Source organism: Amphiura filiformis, chromosome 6 (genome assembly GCF_039555335.1).
Source record: "Amphiura filiformis chromosome 6, Afil_fr2py, whole genome shotgun sequence".
Lineage (NCBI taxonomy): Eukaryota > Metazoa > Echinodermata > Ophiuroidea > Amphilepidida > Amphiuridae > Amphiura > Amphiura filiformis.
This window is the reverse complement of record NC_092633.1, coordinates 13,783,238-13,806,074: the sequence shown is the minus strand read 5'-3', so window position 1 is coordinate 13,806,074 and position 22,837 is coordinate 13,783,238. Positions and strand designations below refer to the sequence as shown.

Sequence of the window (22,837 nt, the reverse complement as noted above, 5' to 3'; positions counted from 1 at the left end):
AGTGTATTAAGTATTTCTAATTTAATACAATTCAAGTCAAAAGGTTGAGTCACAAGACTAACAGTCGAGTCTGAATCATTGCAGTTTCAAGTCTAGTCAAGTCACTGAAGTCTCTAATCGAGTTGAGTCATTTGTGATTTGAGAATCATGTCCTAAAGTTCAAGTCCAAGTCATTTTTGGATTTGAGAGTCACAAGTCCTAAAATGTCAAGTCGAGTCAAGTCTTTTGAGTTGAGCCATTACAGGTGTGTCGGTAAGCATTTCTGCCAATATTTTACCAATGCAGCATTTATTGGGCAACAACTTCTCTGACACATATACATAATATTTTTATCAAGTGCATCAAAAAGATCACAGAACTATGGGCAACTTAAAATAAAAAATTTAAACATAATCATATTTAAAAGAGCACAAGGAGGCAGGGCAGGGCATTCCTGTGTGCAGGGAAAGCAGCCAACCCAGTCAGCATTAACTAAATGACATGGGAGGGCAAAAGCAAATCTCACTTCATGCTGGAATACCAAGTAGTGACTACCTAGGACCCCCTGCTGCAAACAAACTAAACAGTTTATAAGCAATATAAATATGTACAACTCAATTGCCAATGGGCATACATGTATCAATTCAAATCTTGATTCACAGTACATCGCTATTCTTGAAAGTATGTGTATTAGTTCAGACTAATGTTATTGTCCAATTTTATCAAAGTAAAAGCAAAATTACATTACAATTGGGCTGTTAACATGGTTACATACAAACATGTAGCAGTATGAATGCATTTAACATTTTAAGTTTTGCTTGTTTATCAATCAAATTTTAAATTGGCAAATAAGTATTTTTAAATACCGTAAAAACTGGATGGTTAGCATATGTGCTTACTATCGAGCACTTTTGAAAACATGAAATTGTACCAAAATCCGGCACTTTACCAACTGAGCTAATGGGGTTGAGACACAAATTTGCAGGTTTACTTGTTCGTATACGTATATCGATGATTGGCTCAAAACCCTTTACACTTTTGTGGATGGGGCACTTCATGTTGCATGCTTTTAAAGTACTTGATAGTAAGCACATGTGCTAACTATCGAGTTTTTACTGTACTTCTTTTTGACTTTGGAAAGTCATCAAACTGAGATTCTTCATATCTTATTGTTCCTACAGCAGCTCAAAATGAAAGCCTGTCACTTTGAGATCCAAGGGGCATACTCACTTGTTCCATGTGATGAAGGTTGCACGATTAGTGGATATTCCCATCGCAGTAATCTGGTCTGGTGACAGCTTAGAATCTGTAACATAAAATAAAACAAAAATAATATAATATATAATTATTTTATATCAGTTTTATCAGAATTTTGTCCTTAATTAAATTTTTCAAAACTGGATTAATTTTCCTCAAATACAATGTGTCTTACTCTCAAGCATACATGTACACCAAGTTATCATGCATATTACAGGTATGTACATCATGCAAGAGTAAAAGGTACAATAATAATTAATATGTCATTTGACAATTATTGCATCCATAACATCAGAAGAAACTTAGAAGAATGAAGTGATGCAGTTTTGTTTGTTAGGAGCAAACTGATTTCGCATTTGGCAGGAAAGGGTATTATTCAAATGATTCTGTTATTCAATAACGACTGAATGATGCCTGTAAGAGATTAAGAAACAGTCAATAACAGTGGCATAGCTAGGGGTGCTGGAGAATCTAAAATGTGGTGGGGGTTAGAGATAAAAAAATTCAATATGACCAAACCCAGTGGGCACAAGTTGACATGTCAACGTTGAATCAACGTTGAATCAACGTTGAAATGCAAATCAACCTGATTTCAACGTGATTTCAACCTGAAGTTGAAATCAGGTTGATATTTCAACGTTGATTCAACGTTGAAATCTGGTTGAAATTTAAATCAACTTGATTTCAACCTTATTTCAACCTAACATTGAGTAAGGTTGAAATAAGGTTGATATTTCAACGTTGAATCAACGTTGAAATTAGGTTGAAATAAGGTTGATATTTCAGCGTTGATTCAACGTTGAATCAGCGTTAAATAAGCGTTGAAATATCAATTTCAACGTTGATTCAACGTTGATTCAACGTTGAATCAACGTTGAAATATCAAACTTATTTCAACATCACTTCAACCTCATCTTATTTGCACCAGAGCTAAATAGTTGACTAAGTAGGCCTAAATGGTTAATGAAAAATATTAATGTGCATGCACGATGTGCACCATCCGCAAGACTGGGACAAACAGTGTCGGAAACCATCTTGTAGGCCTATTCTTTTGCACCAATAGAGCTAAATACAAATGTAGTTAACTGAATACCTCAAACAAGACATTATAACATGTGTAGGCCTATAATAGCAGTTATATGGTTAATGAAAAATATTAATGTGCATGCACGTAAAGTAAAATTTAGGCTAATATAGGCCTACAATATATGGCTTCCGACATATAATATTCTCAACACTTTCGGATCGTGCATCCACATTAATATTTTGTATAAACCATCAGCCTGCTACACATGCTAGTGGGTGGTGGTGGGGGGGGGGGGGGTCCATACAATCCCCCCTTCCCATGTTGACGCCTGTATGTCGGTACAAATGTTTCTGACCAAATTAACCTCATATTTGGCTACCGGCCATTCCCCAAAAGGACCAAATTTTGCCCGCTTTGTGCGAGTTTATTCCATCTTTGCACCATATTTATCATATCACTTTAGCTTTAAATGGCAATTTTTCGCGTGCATTTGTACCATATACTTATATTCTGATGTTCTTTTTCATATCATTAGGGGGCCTATGGCCTATTTTCAACCAATAATATAGATTGCTCAAATTTTGGTACCATTTCTGCATAAAAACAATATCGTAATTCAAGGTTATTGACCACTTCGCTGCCGTTTTGCAAATTGAGATGAGAGTAGGCCCTTTTTTCTCTTTAAAGCAAAAATGATGCACCAATTGGCTTCAATTGGACCTTCATTTTGCAAAATTTTCCAACTTCTGACGGGGGAACAGTCCCCTCAGACATCCCCCCTGCGTATTATGCCTAATCGATATGCAACTGGCCATATTCGCTTCTGCTTTCGTGCATTTGCCAATGTTTAACACAATATAGGCCTATAGGGAAAAATGAGGGAAAACTTGTCCACGAAAGGCTTCATGGACGGCGCTCAATTCACAAATTCGGCTTTTTCAAACTCCAATTATACAAACTGATAGTCCGGGCTGATAGTGCCAAAATGGTCCACCAAATCGCTTCAATTAGGTCTTCATGTGCAAAAGGTATACTTCTGAGGGCGGGGAGGGGCACATCCCCTCAGACACACCCCTTGCGCGTGCATGCAAGCGTTAAAATTGCCCCCCCCGTTCTAGATCCGCCACTGCTATCACATCGCTTAGTTTTCCACTTCTTCCTTTCATCTTTTTCTTCTGTTACAATTGACATGTACAATGAACATTCTGTTATAGGCCTATAACCCTGTACACGTGACCCGTCCATGTACATTTTTGTCCTTTCTTTTTCATTTTTGGTGAGAATTTTCCTCCTGAATGATTTTGAGGTAGGCCTAATGGTGGTCTTTTGGAGGTGCAAACGATCAAAACAAATGTTCTTTCTTGCCTTTCTGGTTGGAAAGTCACCTATACCAAAATTAGTTTGGGTGTCGTTTAGAACTGATATCAGTCCCGGGGTGGGGGGTGGGGTATCAGTCAGCGCTAAATTCAGAGGCTTTCGGAGCTGTCGCGGTCTTTCCGGTCATTTATTTCAGCGGCGGCACTCGTCAGGCTGGGGGTGAGGGAGAATTTCCCCACCCAATTTATTTTCTTTGCCCCCACCCTCCCGCTCTTTTAAGGCAAAAACCCAACCTCTTACAAAAAATCCCATTTTGTGGCAATTTTGTGCAAAGTTGTTGCTTTTTGCCCCCTCCCTGAAATTCACGACCCCCAAAAAAATCCTGGCGCCGCTTAGTGAAGATTAAACCGAAATATGCAGTACTAAACCATTATAATAATCAAGAACATGGTGAAAGTTAAATTTGGCACAGAATATAAAATTGCAGAAAGCAAGGGAAACTGGGTAATTATTTTAAGAAATTTTCCTTTGATCTTGGTTTTTAATGGGATGTAATTTTCATTAATCAATTCATTGGTGGGCCATGTTTTTGTACTTTCGCTCCGGTTCAACATGTGTTCAAGGATTTCACACCAATGTCACAAAGAAATTTCCACTGCTGTTAACATGCGGTTAACATACCCCCCCCCCCCACACACACACACACACCCCACACCAGTGTTGTAGTTCTCGAGACCAGCTAAGCCTGGTCTTGGTCTCGATCTCGGTTTCGGACCTGCTGGTCTCGGTCTTGGTCTCGGCCCTCCTGGTCTCGAGGTCTCGGTCCGAGACCGGCTTTGAGACCAGTAAAATAGCACCATTCTGGTCATTTGGCTGCCCTTTAATTAATTCTGCTCAAACAGTTTTCATAAATTGAATCATTAAAGATTAATTAGGCCCAGTTATTAATTGTTCAAAATATCGTAAACAAACTCTACCTCAATAATCCTAGATCATATTTAAGCTCCGTTAAAATCTATTTTAAGCAACACATCATATTTCTTAACATTTGCCCAATAATCAAATTCGCTGTCGTAGTGCACGTTAGTAATCATTGGTTACTGCTCCAAGCCTGGGCTCAAACACCTGTTCGAATTTTGATCGCCATAGGCTTTGTGTTGTGATCATTTCGATCACTGGTTCGTAACAAAGAAAGTGTGATCCAGTTGACCTGGCAACGGTCATCTTGTAACGTGCACTACGACAGCGAATACGTTACGTACATCATTCAAAAGCGTAGCAACATCAGTTAATCCCAACAAACATGACCCTTCTTGGTTTTCTTCATAACATTTCAAAGGACTCGAAGGTTACCAAATAATGTTAAAATGCATACTCTAGACGCTAGGAAACTAAGGAAAGATTATGAAACGTTTTCTTATTTTTTTTACTTAATTCAATAATTGTTTAATATTAATTATTTATTTAATTATTAATTAATTGTTTATTTAATTATTTGAATTATTTATTTAAATATTTAATTATTTACTTATTATAATAATTATTTATTAAATAATTTGATTAACCAAGTAATTGCTTTAATTTAATAATTATTTAATATTAATTAATTATTTATTTAATTATTAATTCATTGTTTATTTATTTATTTAAATTATTTATTTAAATTATAGGGATATGTTTAATTATTATAATGTAATTATTTATTAAATAATTTGATTAACTAAGTAATTGCTTAGTTTAATAATTATTTAATATTTATTATTTATTTAATTATTATTTAATTGTTTATTTATTTATTTAAATTATTCATTTAAATTATATATTTTTAAAATGATTATAATGTAATTATTTATTAAATAATTTGATTAACTAAGTAATTGCTTAATTTAATAATTATTTAATATTAATATGTATTTAATTCTTAATTAATTGTTTATTTATTTAAATTATTTATTAAATTATATATTTATTTACTTTTAATAATATGAAGTTGATATGTATTGCAAATTTGCAATACCTAATTCAACCCAATTGCATTGCATATCACCCAACACTTTTACACATGAGTATTGGATACTGCCCAACACTACTTAGTTATCAGTAAAATTGGAACAAGCAGCAGGAGAAATGATGCACGTATTTTTGAACTTATTTTGCAAATAAAAACAGGTAAGTACACCTTTATTTTTCTGTAAATTATTGTATGAATTTTGATTGATTGTGAATTGTGCATTATCAGGAAACAAAATGAAGCATTTAAGTTTAGCCAGCTTCTTGTAATAATATGACATGTATCGTGTGTATGATAAGCTTAAATTTACCATGCATGCATGTTTACATGTTTACCTTGCTCATTGACCATGTTGACTATGATGGTAATTGGTATGCATTGTTTTGTATAATGACCTGTCTAAGACTAGCTAGCCATAGCATTTCTAGGTCCAACTTACTCAGTTACTCTACCTTCGTTTGGTGTCTGGTGAATTGTGTTTTGCATGGATTGTGTTACTTTAGGGCTAATTAGGCTTACATGCATGACATGGCTTAGCTTAGCCTTACCTTTTTACATGCTTAGGCAGCGTTAGGGCAGGCACTAAGTCTAAGCACATGACATGAGCAATTGAGCATGCTTGGTACCGTCTAGCTGTTACTAAGACAAGTAGGCCTACGAGTATAAAGCTGATACAAAACTAGTACCGTAGTACTAGTACTGACTGGGTTAGGCCTAGCCCTAGACATAAATAATGTAGCAAAACATGATCATGATGATTGTCTTATTTTGGATTTTATTATGGTGTACATCACTACATGTGTAGCCTACCCTACGGCGCATGCTATAGGTATCCTAGGTGAATTCAAATTTGCCATCATATTGCATCGTTTTATATATCAAATTAAAGCCCTTGAGTAAACAAAGCCAAAACTGAAAACCTTTTTTCATAGCACTTTCCGTAGCAAAGTTACATCTTGTCAAAGATTGACTTTCATCAAAAAGATTCAGCTAGCAAAATTCCCCAAAACGGCATTTCGGGGTGTTTCTAGATCTTAGTCTCATGGCGATGGCAGCTTTTTTAATGGAACTGCTATCAAAATCCTCTAAAATTCCATGTGCGACTTGATTATCACCATAAAAAATCATATATTTGGGTCAAGTGAAGTATAGAAAACATATTTATGTAGGTTTCCTTCACCCACCTAAAAAAAAAAAAAATTCAAATTTCTATGTAAATATGCATTGTGTTGGGGCCCCGGTCTCGGCGAATTCGCTGACTAGTAAATGTGTTAACTAAGGTTTGCCTAGGTTACCTACATGCTAGGCTAGCCTAGGGCAGGATACAGTTTACAATGAAATCAGGCCTCAAAATAAGCCAGAATTTCTGAGAGCCATTTGGTTGGGCCCTTGGTCATGTTGGTCTTAAATGTTCGAGGGCCCTCACAAATTTTTGTGGGCCCAATTTGGGCCATTGGTTTTAACCTATGAACCCCACAAAAAAGTGAGAAAAATTGCCACAAATTTTGTGGGCCATTTGGGCCCGCCGGATATGTCTTTTGCGGGCCCTCACTGATTTTCGGGGGTCGAGGGCCTTTTTGGGCCCTCCTTATTTTGAGCCTTGAATGAAATGTACCTGACAATACATTGCAAATATTGTAGGCATAGCCTAGTACTAGCTAGACCAGAAACCAGGTTTTTCTATCAAGAAACCAGAGTTCTCAATTATTTGTGCATTCATTTAGGCTTGCTATGCATAAATTTGAAGTCCAGATGTAAAAGGGGATGCATGCCATTTTTAAACCGTTTGCACTAAGGCCACCAACATATGCCATAACATTAAAAGTATAAAGCATGGTTTGCTATAGGCATAGGGCCCATTGAATGCCTGTAAAATGAGGTCTAATGCTGATGCAGAAGAAGTGACAATCCATGATGCAATCGGTTTTAAAATGGCATGTATCGCCTTTGCATCTGAACTATACTCTGATCAGCTCTTAATTAAGGTGGCTGTGTACTCTCAGACATGCATGTAGTAAAAGTGCAATAACTTTGTAATTATTCACATAAGACATATAAAAGTATACATTTTATAAAGGCAATACATCAATGAATCTTATTATAAATAAAGATTTGGTGTAAAAACAACAATTATGAAGAAAATCACAAAAAGTGAGTTTTTGGCAATTTTTGTTCGGTACATCATAACCACAAAACTCTCTTTCCAAAAATTTTCGTTTTTTTTTTTTTAATCTTGAGACACCATTCCAAAAACTGTTTTTTTAGTTTTTTGATATTGGCCTTATTTTTTGAGATATTGACCATAAGGCATCAAAATGAACTTTTTAAAATTCACAAACGCCTATTTGCACAAAATGATGCCCAAAATCGGAAATAGATCAAAATATAAAAAAATTAGAAAACCATTTCTTAAGTCGATCATGCTTTTTATGATGAGCATAATTGCTTACCTATAGATGCTGTATTTATTGAGTTATCGTGTACCTAAATCGTCATTTTACCGAGAAAATGAACATTGAAATAAAGGCCGTTGAAGTTTAAAGTGGTCACATTTTGCACTTTGTCTTTGATCGAAGCTCACAGGAGAATGCGGCAGTTCTCGTTTTTCTACCTTACATTACGTGAACATTGGGTAAATCCACAGCCCCTTGAGAAGTTTGGGCGAAATCTATTCATATCTTTATGTTTAAATCGGGGGAAAGAACTTGAAGAAATTCACATTTTATCAGCTAAAAGGGAGCCATTTGACCACTTCCATGGTGCTTCCATAAGATGCGCCGCGCATGCAGATAAGCGTTGTGTGTCGTAGCGTATTTGTGCGTTAACAAATTGCGAGTCTACAAAGCGCGAGGCGTTGTTGCGGGCGTATACCCCGATGGTAAAACAAAGATTTTCTTTCCTTAAATTGCGGAAACAGTGAAATAGTGAAATAAAATCCATAAAATAGAGCAGTTGGAGTTAACAAATCTGGATTTTCTTTCCTTGTATTTATAAAAAACATAACACAGTAAATGTATTTTAAAAAAGCTCAATTTCGCTAAAGAAACAATGTCTAGAGTACACAGCCGCGTTTTTAATAGGCAGGGACCCTAAATCATCGTGGATTGATATAGAAGCAGCGTACACAGCTGGGCTTAAGCACTTACGCTGAATTGCGCTTTGCGTGAAGCAGCGTCTTGCGGCGTGCTTTTGTGGATTCTGGCGTGCGTTAGTTGGAACTTTATTGACTCGCGCAGTAACAAAAACCGAATAATTCAAGCCTATGAATGAACCCCTAAATCATAGTGTAATACAGTTTTAACTTTTGATCTCAAATGTTTTTGTAAGAAATAACTGGACATGTCTATTTTCAAGTATTAAAAAATTAATTTTTGGAAATATACTTTTAGTAACCTCTGTATCTTCTTTTGTTCCTTAGATGCATTGGTGCATCAACACAATCCGAATCATGCATCAAGCAGAAGAGGGAGTACATTGTATGTTGTAAGGTGATAAGAATTCAGGAGAGCAGTGGTACCAACAATAATAATAACAATGTAATATCATAGGGCTTCGCATTAAAAAAAAAAAAAAGGATGTAGACCCAACTTCAGAATAGACACGGATGATATAAAAGCGGGATCAAAGCTTCACGCCATAAACACCTTTGCATAAAGCAGATGCAAATTTTCTTTTACATGCATTGGTTGATTACACTTGGAGCAACAAAACTGGTATCGGTTCTCTGAAGCATGTGCTATGGAAAAGAAGCAGAAGTAAACTTTTCTGAGTCCTCTAGAAAAGATGAATCAAAGCCAACAGAAGTGACTTGGCCCTAATTAAACAAAAGTTTGGTACTTTAATACGCTGATAATAGTGATATTGAAAACTTGTCTGGATTTGATGAAATATAAATGGTGACAATGTAGGCCTATGCCTTCTCGCAGAAACAAGAAGCAAATGCCATCAAAGACCCCAGCAAAGACCAGGGTGAATAACCCTATACTGAAAACAAGTTGTTGTTTTTTCTATCGGAAGGGGAAAGAAAAAACGAAAAAGAAGAAAAACATATGAATTATTAAGGTAGTAGCTTGGAATATACTTAAATGTATACGTCTGCAATTCTGTGAAGTTCTGGCCAATACCAAATAATGTAGAAACGCTGCCCAAAAAATATCTGTGCCAAAAATCGCTTGCCCTGCCTCCTATCGCTTGTCCCCACCCTTTTTGCACATGCCAAACAAGTTGCCCCCCCCCCCCGTTTTTGGCCTGCCATAAATATTGTTGCCCCCCATAATTCACGGAGTACACATAATTATTGAACCACCCCTACCCTATATAATTTAAAAACATATTGAAAGTGTGCAGATAGATAGGTCGAGAGAACAAACCAAAAGTTTGATTATGTCCTTTAAAGAAATGCCCATTTGTTAGAGGGAAGGGGTCAAAAATTCTGATTATGTTTAATAGTTAAAAATCGGTAAAACTTTATCTTTTGGATAAGTTCATCAGGTTTGTAGATTAAATAAACAAGACATTTTTGAGTGACAAAACCAAGTGAAAATTAACTCACTACAATATTTCGTCCTTCACGTCGGAGGACTTCATCAGGTATGACTGATATGGTCATCTGATCCACTTTCCCGGGAGATGGGTTTCCGGTTAGGCTTAGACTCTTTCAAAAGATTTAGCGGAGGAACTTAGTGGCGTTTACATAGAAGAGAACGAAATATTCAATTCCCACGATGTTGTCTCTCTTTTCACGAACACACCTATCAAAGAGACACTAGATATTATCAAACAAAGACTGCGTCGCAGATAAAGATCTGAATAAGCGCACAAAACTTCGATGTTGAGGACATCGTGAGAGCTCCTGGAATTTATCTTGACCACCACATATTTTGAATTCCGAGGCAATGTTTATAGACAGCGTTTTGGTGCCGCGATGGGCAGTCCGGTCAGCCCTATCATAGCAAATTTGTTTATGGAGTTCCTTGAACAACAGGCAATAGCGACCGCGCCTATAGATTGTAAGTCGCGGCTCTGGCGCCGATATGTCGACGATGTTCTTGAAATAATCAACAACGGTCAAGTGCAAAATCTAACGGACCATCTCAATACAATAGACCCAACGGACAGTATTAAATTTACTTTCGAAAAAGAGAAAGATGGAAAAATTCCTTTCTTGGACACACTTATTATCAGAAAACCAGACGGTTCCATAAAACTCCTTGTGTACAGAAAACCCACCCATACTGATCAGTATCTTGATTTCAATTCCGAGCATCCTCTCCATCAAAAAATGGGAGTTATCAGAACCCTTTTTGATCGTATGAACTCTGTCGTCACAGAAACAAGTGATAAGATCAAAGAAGAAGAGCATATTCGCACAGCCCTTAAAAACTGTGGCTACCCGAAATGGACGATGGACAAAGTAAAAGATTAAATGCAAAACAAAATCCAAAACGCTGAAAAACCAATCTCTAAGAAAAGTAAGACCACTGATGAGAAAAGCAAAGGCATGGTGGTTATCCCATATGTTAATGGCGTGTCGGAGCGCATTCAAAGAATTTTCAAGAAACATAAGGTAGATACGGCCATGAAACCTCACCAAACTCTCAGACGTATCTTAGTACACCCGAAGGACAAACGCGAGAAAGAAAAAACAGGCAATTGTATCTATGAAATTGGATGCCAAAACTGCGATCAGTCCTATGTCGGTGAAACATCTCGCATGTTTGGAACCAGGATGTCAGAACACAAAGCTGAAGTCAATAAGGCCACTAACAAAGAGTACACTCGATCTGCCCGCAAGTTATCAGAAAAAGAACAGACCAAATCAGCAATTTCTGATCATGTTGCCCGGGCCAACCATGTTATCAATTGGGATGATTCAAAGATCCTTGGGCGGGAGCACAACAAGAAGTCTAGAGAAGTTCGAGAAGCCATGGAGATTAGAAGAAGGGGGAGCAAGACCTTAAACAGAGAGGAGGGCACATATTTCCTTAGCCACGTATATGATCCGCTTTTGAAGACTGCGAAAAGAGTCTAAGCCTAACCGAAACCCATCTCCGGGAAAGTGGATCAGATGACCATATCAGTCATACCTGATGAAGTCCTCCGACGTGAAGGACGAAATATTGTAGTGAGTTAATTTTCACTTGGTTTTGTCACTCAAAAATGTCTTGTTTATTTATCTTTTGGGTTGGAATTTTCAACATTTCACACTTACGTTTAAGGAGGGAGAGGGATCATGCACCAAAAGCACTTTATAGGATTAGGAAGTAATCGAACCTATGTTTTGTTCTATAAGGAAAAATAAAAAAAAATAAACATGTTTCACGTCCCCTCCGCTTCCTTTTTTGAGGTTTCTTCAATTATATTTTTATTTTTGAAATTCGGTCATAACTTTTTCTAAAAATATGTCTAGGACCTAGAGATGCTTTCTATAGCCTTGCTGATAATCAAGAAACACTTTTGGAAGGTTTTGTGATAATTAGAGGGTCTATCTCTCGAACAACAAATAAAAGGAGGCCTCCTCCTTTTCCGGCATTATTGTGTGCCCTAAAACAGCTCTAGTTATGGGTATTTACACTGATTTTGCGATAAAAATAAAAAGCCACCTCTTCCTCCTTTTTTCAATAACCGGACGTGAAATATGTTTTTTTTTTACTTGGCCTAACATTGTTACATTTTCTCTCTGTTTTCCTGACTGTGCCATTTGTCTCTATTTCTTCACTGCAAAAACAACAGAGCAACACGTAATAAACACTTTAACACTTCATAAACACTTGTTTGTACAGTGAAGGTATAGGGCAGGGATGTTAATTTATAAACACCAAAACACATTTAGAAATATGAAGATGTTTATGTTTTTTAACACAAGATAGTGTTTAAAATATGTATTTAAACACTATCTTGTGTTAAAAAACATAAATATCTTCATATTTCTAAACGTGTTTTGGTGTTTATAAATTAACATCCCTGTACCTTCACTGTACAAACAAGTGTTTATGAAGTGTTAAAGTGTGTTGCTCTGCTGTTTTTGAAGTGTTGTCTCCTCCTTGTTCTTTCGCTTAGTTGTTTTGATTTCTGATTTTTGGTTTGCTATTAACTTGATGCCTTTTTTAGTATATACTTTTACTTATTAATTTCTTTCCCTCATACTGTAACTTCAATCCTCCTTACTTTCAATTCTTTTGTTTCATTTCTGTACTAATTAATTAATTTTCTTCTTTTTTGTGATTTTTCTCTTTAAATAGAATTAAGTACCGGTATACAATATATGAATTTGTGAAACATGTGCAAAAACATAAACGTTGTAATTAAAATAAATGCAAATTACATAACGTTATAAAACTACTTGCATATCATTTTTGTAATGAATGATTTTATTCAAATTCTTTCTAGTACATGTTTAAGAGAATGAAGTGATTATAGGATTGATTACTATTATATTAGGGCGCTATAAAACAAGACTACAAGTATTCGACGTAGACTATTTGATGTAACATATCTACGTTATTTTTTTTTTTTATAGTCAGTCCCATTCTATTTCCAGTTATGTTTAAGTTGTAACAAATGTTTGATGACGTAAAATCGAAAAAAAATTACATGGAATATCTGGTAGAAATATATTATCGATTTTACGTCATCAAACATTTGATACAACATAAACATAACTGGAAATAGAATGGGACTAGATTAAATAACGTATATGCCTAGGTAATTATGTTACATCGAATATTCTACGGTCGAATAATAAGTCTATTAAGCCACTTGCAGTTCGCCATTATGCACTATGTGCGGGGAGAGCCTCGAACTGGCAGCATACATGAATGGGAATTGAACCAGTCATATAACATTCTGTGTAAGGTTACGTAATTCTTCCTTTCATGTATGCTGCCAGTTCGAGGCTCTCCCGCATATAGTGCATAATGGCGGAACTGCAAGTGGCTTAATAGGACCTATAGGTTTTCCCCAGTATTTCGCACTTGTGTCATTGATATTCGTGCAAAAGACGTTTTAATTTCGTCCCGAGATATTAGTCCGACGAAATTATAGGACCTGGTTTTTTCTCAGATACTAAAGTTCTATTAGGCCTACTCATGCACGACATGCAGACTCTGATCGCTCAAGAAAGATTGTAAAATGTAGCATTATATTAAGGTTCGTGTTTGAGTCATTGATTTTCGTCAAATTGCAGGTCAATTAGTCTAAAAATACTTAGCGATACCTTTCATAAAAGTATTTTAAAAATTTTTGGTCTTTTTTGTTTTAAATGTTTTTATATAGGCCTACATTTTTGTCTTTTATTTATGCTTAAATGAGCTCATCATGTATGGAGGCTATAATTTCTTTTTACTTTTTTCTAAATCTTTTTTCAATGGAATCAATTGTTACAAAGATTAAACATGTTAAATCCTAAAATTTATATAAGTCCCAAACATTCTTAAGCAACTTTATTTTTGTTCGGGATCGGATGGCTTTTATCATTGCATGCCATTCTGTTCTGTCGTTCTTTCTTTCTTTGATGTTCTTCTCTGATAACTTTACGATATATAGATATTATATTGATGCAATTATATACTTTAACATGTTTAAGATCATAATAGGCATATATACCTTCAGGTTATAGTATACTATGTATATTTCTCTTCTTTTCTTTAACGTTATATACTCTATTTGTAATCTTTGATATTTCTTAGAATGTGTTTTCTTTTATTTTCATAACTTTATGATTATTTTCATCTAAAATGAACACCGTCCTTTTAAATAAGCATGTTGTACATCCATTAATAACATCTGATGAATGACAAAAGACGAAATTGCTTTAATGACTCAGTAACCACCACCATGCAAGACGAAATTGAACCCTGATTTGACCAATATTAATGATACAAATGTGAAATATGATTATGAAATTCAATTATCGAATATTATGAAATTGGTTTTGCGTGTTTGTGCAACTTCGATTTTTAGGACAAATTTAAACTGTCCTTTTTACAAATATGAATGATGTAGGCCTTAGTGCGAAATACACTGGGAAAACTTTAGGTCTGTAGATGATAGTATGTTGTGTTCAAGCTTTTGCATATCAATGACTTTAAATTATCTGTAGATAACTATTCTGGTTGACAGTACGTTAAAATCAAGATGGAGTTTGGTGTAAAATTCTACAGAATTAACTTCCCCAGTCGCGCTGCAGCTGGGCGTCTTGCACTCCCTTTCAATGCAATATTCATGAAAGAAATTTGAAAATGTGCACGAAGCGTGCATCGCTTTTCTTCAAGGAATTCGCCCCCTCCCAAGGATTAAAGCCTATGAAAATTAGGTTGAAATGAAGTTGAAATCAGGTTGAAATGAAGTTAAAATTAGGTTGATATCAGGTTGAAGCTAAAAAGTAATGTTGAAATCGGGTTGAAATCAGGTTGATATCGGGTTGAAATGAAACGCAAGGTTGAAATCGGGTTGATGCTTCAACGTTGATTCAACGTTGATTCAACGTTGAAATCAGGTTGAAATCCGGTTGAAATTAGGTTGATATCAGGTTGATATGAAACACAAGGTTGAAATCAGGTTGAAATCGGGGTGAAATTAGGTTGAAGCTTCAGCGTTGATTCAACGTTGAATCAACGTTGACGAAAAGGTTGATGTCAACTTTCACTTTTCAACGTTGAATCAACGTTGATATATCAACGTTGATTCAACGTTGATTTCACGTTGATGTGCCCACTGGGAATTTGGTTCATCAAATTGCAAATGTTGGCAACATATTACATCAATACATACAAAATTTTAAATTGTTGACCAAATTTTTTTTTTTTTAAACCAGGGCCAATTTGGCATCCCCTAAAATGGCAATTCAGCATTCCCCTAAGGCAACACCCATGGCACATGCTCATCTTGTTCCCTAACTATGCCAATGGTCAATAACTGCTTTCCAAGGAGTTGTAATGGAATAGCAACTTACCCTTTTTTACACTTGTATTACCTTTTCTTACCATTAAATAGGTACCTTTACTGAAGTTTTTAAGTACATGTCAAAGTCTAAAATTGGAGGTGGTTGTATAGATGTTTCTTTATTCATACATACCTTCAATGCAGCTCTTGACAATAGCAGTAAACTGCTCCCATAATATGTCTGGTTCAATCTCCACATAGCCTCGCTGTGGAAAGATCTTCTGTACCTGGATATGTTTGAAACATAATGTACACCACACAAAGGTCATTGCATGGAGCTATCATATCTGTGGAGGCGCAATAGATTACGTAATGCATTGTTCCTTTGTGCCGATCTGATTTACTGACAAGCTATTCATTGAGAGGTACCTTTTGTTCAGGACAAAATGGTTCTGCCATTAAATCGGTAACTAACCTGACAGCGTATTAACACTTTACCTGGCAAGTGATGGAGTGAGGGAGGGGTCGAGGGGTGACAAGAGGAGAAGCGGATGGGTGATCGAGATTGGAGGGAGGGGGAGGAAAAAAAAAAAGAAAAAAGGAAGCAAAGGAGAAGGGGAGAGGGGGAGAAGGAGAGTGAGGATGTGACAGGCCCCTTATTAATTGTAGGCATAAGAAAGAATAAGTGCAGCGAAAGGAAAAGAAAGGAATGAATAAAGAAAATAATAATTATTATTATAGAAACTAATATAACAGCACTAGGCAGCCATTCAATGATGCCAAAAAATGATGCCAAAACACCCAGTCAGATGTATTTCACACAGTCTATCAAACACAAGTCACCCAATTTCAATAACTGGACGTTGAATCATGAATGTACTCTCTCATGAATATTGATTGGCAAGAATGGCAACATTTTCCAATATGTCAGCGCTTAAATCGGGCACAATAGAACAATAAACCCTGCTGTGCGTTGATCAGTGTCTTACCTAGAAAATTGACTGTCAAATGGTCATTTAGGAAGGATGGGAAGTATGATCCTTACAAAGTGACCTAAGGTGACCTGCTAACATGAAATGAGTGTAAAGTCGCAAGTTGGATGTGGAGTTGATGTTCTTTGTTTGCAGCACACCTGTACAAGTCAGCAGTATGTCCTGCGTGAATGGCCCAGTGTGCCCCATTCACAAAGGACATACAGACAGACTATTGGCTTAAACAGGTACATGATACATAGAACACCAACCCAGCATTCAGGTTATTTCAGAACTACCAACTTGCGATCGTTCCGACATATTATCGTAATCAGAAAAATTATGATAATATGTCGGACCAACGGTTTTGAAAAAAATAAAGGTATATTCTGAAAAAAGATTTTTTTAGAGACTGGTAACACTTATTCTGAAATAAGTTACACCATATCCCTGACTGTCATTGGTGGTTTCCTACATGTAAGTAGGAAGCTAGGATGAGAAGGGGATGAGGCTGTGGATTACAAAGTGCCCCTTTAAGAGACTGGTAACACTCATACTGAAATAAGTTACACCCTGACTGTCATTGGTGGTTTCAAATGTGGTTTCTAGCTATGTAGGAAGCTACAAGGCCAGGGATGAGGCTGTGGATCACAATAAACTCATACTGAGATAAGTTACACCCTGCTGTCATTGGTGGTTTCAAATGTGGTTTCCTAATTAAGGGTGCTACAATGAGGGATTAGAGGGGGATGAAGCTGTGGATCAAGGAGTGCCCCTCTTTGAACACTCATACTAAAATAAGTTACACCCTGACCCTGGTTTCAAATGTGGTTTCCTTAGGATGCTGCAATGTAAATAATATGTATGTCATGACTCATAGTGTGATTATGTAGTGAGAAATTGGGAATATAAAACTTTCAGAAAGTTTGGTTTGCACACATTTTAACTATAAGTAAAAGAAATTAAATGAATTATATGCATACATTTGATACTGATATTTTACTGCAATTTCAATTGAATGGGTTTTGTTAATTTCACAAATCTGCATTAAAATTTTTATCATTTTTAATTCATTGTAGTGTTGTTTTAAGAGCAGGGGAGACACATTCATTTAAATCGAATTTGAGATTTCTTGATACCGGGGTCCGGGGGTATTTGTCACTTGCAAAAACTGATAGAATACACCCCCCCCCCATTTTTCTTGATTTAAAAACCACTATTTTACTCTTTCCAACTCTAAAAAGTCACATGGCTCTATCAAGCAAATTGGCAGGAAAATATGAGTCCACAATGCGCTATGTAAAATTTAAACTTAAGTGTGATTTGTGTCGCAATGTGGCGTAATCCTGCAGGCGTGTGTACACCAGAACGAAATACAAATTTTTGCTAAACAAATTAATTTGCAAGAATTCTTTTGTAAATAAACATTATGTAGCTAGAAATTTCCAGTAGTATAAAAATCTCAATTTTTTTGTGAAAAGTGGGAGGATGAAGTCAGGGAAAAAATAACCAGAGGCATTGAAAGCAATTGCCTTGGGTGCCCATTTGGTCGAAAAGTCTAGCCACAAATTTGCTCACCGATGAGTTTCGACATTCCAGGCTAGAGACCAAACATTGCATTCAAAATCTAGTCAGATTCGCTGAAGCATGACACAGTGTAAAGTAATGGAAGTTCAGAAATAAACACAGCCAATCACGAGGGGTGATCGCATCAAAAATGTTGCTAAAATTGCACTTCAACAAAATTTTGGAATGTTCAAAACTCAAAAGATACATTGACTCATCAAAATAACTTTTATCCAAATTTCAACATTAGCGAATGTCAATGCTGACTATGCTAAGTGACCGAAAAAAGGATATGGTCATTTTCACGGTAAAGGGTGTAACTTTGGATTTTTAACATTTTAATCCGTAATGTTCTAATAAAGCCACAGAATTCCATGATTTTTGGCCACATAAGTCATCTAGTTAGCAGCTACCTTGGGTAGCATAATCAGCTTTGGGAGTTACTGCGTTCAGTTTTAGCAGGCTTAAATGTACTTAATATTGCCATTTTGAAAAACTATAAAAACAGTAACATTTTTGTAAAACCCTGTGTTTTCTTCAGTTAGTTCATGGATAATTTTTCTTATCCTGAAAGTACAGTCATATGTTCAGTAAACACTGCCACATTAGATTTAATTGTGAACAGCCCTGTATTTTTGAGAACCGGACTTGATATTTGTCGTTTCGGAGGCTTCATTTTCCGTTAACAATTGTTAACAAACTTTGTGGGTGTAGCTTTGGTTCATAATTCTTGGTTATTTCTTCACTTCTTCTTGATTCATAACAGTTGTTATCTTAACTTGAAATGGGTAACAAAAATTAGTCGATTTGCAAGCTTTTAAAATTTTTATAAAATCTTGACTTCAAAGAGCCGTTTTTCCGTTAACTTTTTTGAAGCCTCCGAAACAAACTGTTCATCAAGCTTGTGCAAATATAAATAAAAGAGCTCATCCAATCTATTTATCAAAATGTAGCAAAGTAGTTCCTCAAGTCACATGTTTTTAAATCGTGGAGATATATATCACCGTTTGAAAATGGGACCCAATACAAACTTTCCGTTAACAATTGAAGCCTCCGAAACAAATGAAGCCTCCGAAACAACAATAAGATTAATTATCATCTATGCATATCTAAATTGGTGTGTTTCATACTGATATCTGCATTGTAATTATTACTTGATATGTGCAGAATGTCATAAATTAAAAAAAAATTGACATTATGGTTAATGTTTGAAAAATATACTGATATCCAAAAAAGCCTGTTTCGGAGGCTTCACATGCAAAAAACACCATACTTAACAAATGGGTGAAAAAATTAACATGTGATAAATCTACAATATCTGCCGCATAGAATCATTGATTCAATATACACAAGAAAATAACAGCTTAGATGATCACAACACTGTTGTTTTCAAAAAAACTACTTCTGCAATGTTTAACAATTGTTAACATGAAGAAAAAAAAAAAAAAAAAATGACTTGCTGTAATAATTTAATTTTTGTCACAACTGAAATTCAATACTTAGAAGCAAAGCATGAAAATTGGTAATTGTGATATTTTTTACCTATTTTTTTATGTCAACTTGTAGTGGTTAGCCAAATATTTTACTTTTATGATCACCTGTGTTGTTAACTGAAGCCTCCGAAACACAAATCGCTTGAATTGCCAATTCTAAAAATAACTCCAATTTCTGTGAAACTTGGCTGGGAGGTTCCTTTCATCAAGTAGTATTTGTACATGAAGTTAGACATTCAAATTATTTTAGGAACCCAATTAAAACTTTAAAAATATGTTAACGGTTTGGAAATTTCCATTGTAAATGACACTTGATGTTAAAAATTTTCAAAACTGCAATTACAAACATAGCAAAACATGGTATAAAATTTAACTTATCTGTTGACTTACTTTGGAATGGGATTTCACATGTATTCCAGCTTTCAAGTCATAATTTTCTGAGGTTATGTAAAATACATTTTTTCTTAGATTTTAACCAATATGTTATGGAAATGTCAAATTTTTTATTAGAAATCAAAAGGTTTAAGCCTTGAAACATTATTTTACTGGAATTTAAGTTGCTTCTATGCATAATTTCAGTAAACAGAAACATATTTAAGTGGTTTGAAATTTTGACCCAAAAAATCAAAAGTTACACCCTTTACTGTGAAAATGACCATATAGCAACATACTCTAGCATCGAATGTGTTATCGTGTGCAAATTTGAAGCTAGAGTACTTGAGTAAATCTATATGCCCATGCCTTTGCCTAGAGGTGCCCCTCAAAATGTGTAACTTCAATGGCTATTCTTTAGCATATATATGATTGCCCTTGGTGTCCTAGTAAGCCTTAGCAGAATTGCTTGGCTGCCCCCGGAAATGCAAAAATGAACTTTTTTCCCTTGTCTGTGAGGCTGTGGATCACAATGCTCCTATACACCGTAGAAGTGATGTCATAATCGGATTAACTACCATAGCAATAGATGAATACAATTTTTGAATCTAGACCACCCTGCCCTACAAGCAGATTGCACTAATCACCTGTGTACGTCAGCAAACATAGATTGAATACAATGTCAATACCACTCTTTTCAAAGATACTAATATCTTACAGGTGCGAGTGATTAAATAGCCTTTCTTTGACATCTATGGTTCAATGCATCGGTACCAGCGTGAATGTTGTATTCATCTATTGCTATGGTAGTTAATCCGATTAACTACGTCACTTTCTGGCGTGCATGTATAGCCCGGGCCAGGGGCAGAACTATAGGCCTATCATGCCGGTGAAAATGATATGCGCAAATCGATTATAAAGGCCACTGCACATTGTGCCTACTGCACATCACGTATGTGAGCTAGGCCTACGCTGAGTGAGTGCATGGAATGTTTTTATTTTAACTTTATTTTAACTCGATTTTTGCTAGGGAATTTAGCTCAATTTGTTGCCAAGCACCCTCCCTGCACCTGTATGTCCGTGCCCGCCTACATCTGGGCGTTGCAAACAATTTCAACGCTGCAGACTAATGACATTATTGTGTGCAAATTCAAAGTTAGAGTTCTCAAGTAAGTACAAAGCAAGGTAAGGCCGTGTAAAATTAATATTTTGGTTCTCGCCCCTCCTCCTCAATTTCTGGGATTTGTCAGATTTTTTTTTTTTTTTAGATTTTTCAATTTTTTAGACTTTGGAATGATTCATGAAATCTTCATACATATAAATAAGTTTATTAGAGAACAAGCATCACTTCCAAGTCTTTTTTTTTTTTTCTAGTGGGTTTATCCCTCAGAATCTCACATTTGAAAAAAAAAAAAGGGCCTCATCGTTTCCTCGAGCACTGTTGGAGAAAACCGAAAACTACTGACAATTCTAATTTTACATTGGAAAAAAAAAAAAAAAAAACACCTCCTCCCTCATCAATTCATGAAAATCCTCTGGACGAGAACCAAAACATTAATTTTAAACGGCCTAAAGGTTAGTCATAAACTGTAAACGCCATTTTCCGAGGCGCGGAAAGACACCAAATTGGTGTCGTATGACCTATGACCTGATAAACAACACAAACTACTCCACGTGGAAGTTGTTGACATTGTTTGTGACTTTTGTTGAACAAATTCCTATTTTGTAACAACATGTGACACACCAAAACATAAAGATCGACTATCTAATGACTTCATAGTGTACAATGATTCTAAATTTAACATTATCTGCGGATTCCTTTCTGTTCAAACACAAATTTGTAGTTTCATATTTTTGCCGTGATCGCAGTGTTCGACAAAGCTGCCAAATAATTCAACACTGATGGCCATGTGATGACGTTGTTCAATCCGGGTCTCTGTGGACTCTACCACTTCTTATAATAGGTATGCTAAATGCTTTTGCGGCAATGGGGGCGGGGATCGCCCTACCGGCCGTCTGGGTGATTTGTCAATCAAGTCAATTACCTCCCCTACAGCCGAGTGGAATTAGTAATATCATGAATATGCTAATCCTGACTTCCCATATCATGAATATGCTAATCCTGACTTCCCCCTCCTTCCCATATTGCATTGCGCGATAAACATGGACGACTGCTGCGAGTGAAAAATTCGGCGTGTTCACTGATTTCATGTAAATGTGTAAGAAATAATCATCTGATTTCAATATGGAATCAAGAAGAAGAAACCGTAATCACCTCATATACGACTAGAGACAATTTCAGTACAATAGTAAATGTGCGTAATTGCTAACGAAGATGAATTAAGAACCGGTAACCAACACGATAAAGGTTGCACCTCCGTGTATATTGCCTAACCACTTTAGTCTCTCCCTGATAGTCATATAACGACCAAATGATAAATGACGACTATCATGGAAGACTGAGTTCCGCAGTCTAGGTAAAGGTATGGAATGAGTTATTTTATATTTTTTAAGCTTACCTTCTCACTACATTTGCCTACTATTTCTGCTTTTTGGTTGTACACTTGGCATTTGAGACTGGTCGTCCCAACATCAACAGCCAAAATGTATGGTTCTGTTACCCCATTCGCGGCCATAATAAATGTATCTGTTTACACCTGGTTCACACATGAGATATAGCCAGAAAACACCTGCTATCATGCACCAAGGTCATTGCTTCATTGACCAAATAGTAGGTAATTGCCAGGGTGATGGGATTGTAGGCCCTACCACTTCCTCACTTCATGACCGCAATCGAATTCATCTACGGCCTTGACCTCGCGAGTCACTTGAATATAAGGGCGCTTACCACTATGAAACCCACCAGAGCATAAAAATGAGGAAAGGCACCCCCCAAAAAAAAAAAAAAGAAAAAAGATGGGATATAAAAGGAAAGAGTTTGGTCATCAATGGTGGGGAAATT

The 22,837-nt window shown here is 36.0% G+C and overlaps 1 protein-coding gene across 1 annotated transcript in view; it reads right to left on the bottom strand.

The window, feature by feature from the left end:
* Window positions 1-22,630, bottom strand: part of LOC140155007 (glycerol kinase 5-like) — a 48,810-nt gene extending 26,180 nt beyond the window's left edge. Inside the window, exons 1-3 of the mRNA XM_072177678.1 lie at window positions 22,395-22,630; window positions 15,667-15,760; window positions 1,210-1,285 (exon numbers count right to left, since the gene is read on the bottom strand). Of these exons, the coding sequence (XP_072033779.1) occupies window positions 1,210-1,285; window positions 15,667-15,760; window positions 22,395-22,511 (287 nt within the window). The 5' untranslated portion in view covers window positions 22,512-22,630. The remainder of the gene's footprint in view (window positions 1-1,209; window positions 1,286-15,666; window positions 15,761-22,394) is intronic.
* Between the last annotated feature and the right edge of the window lie 207 nt (window positions 22,631-22,837).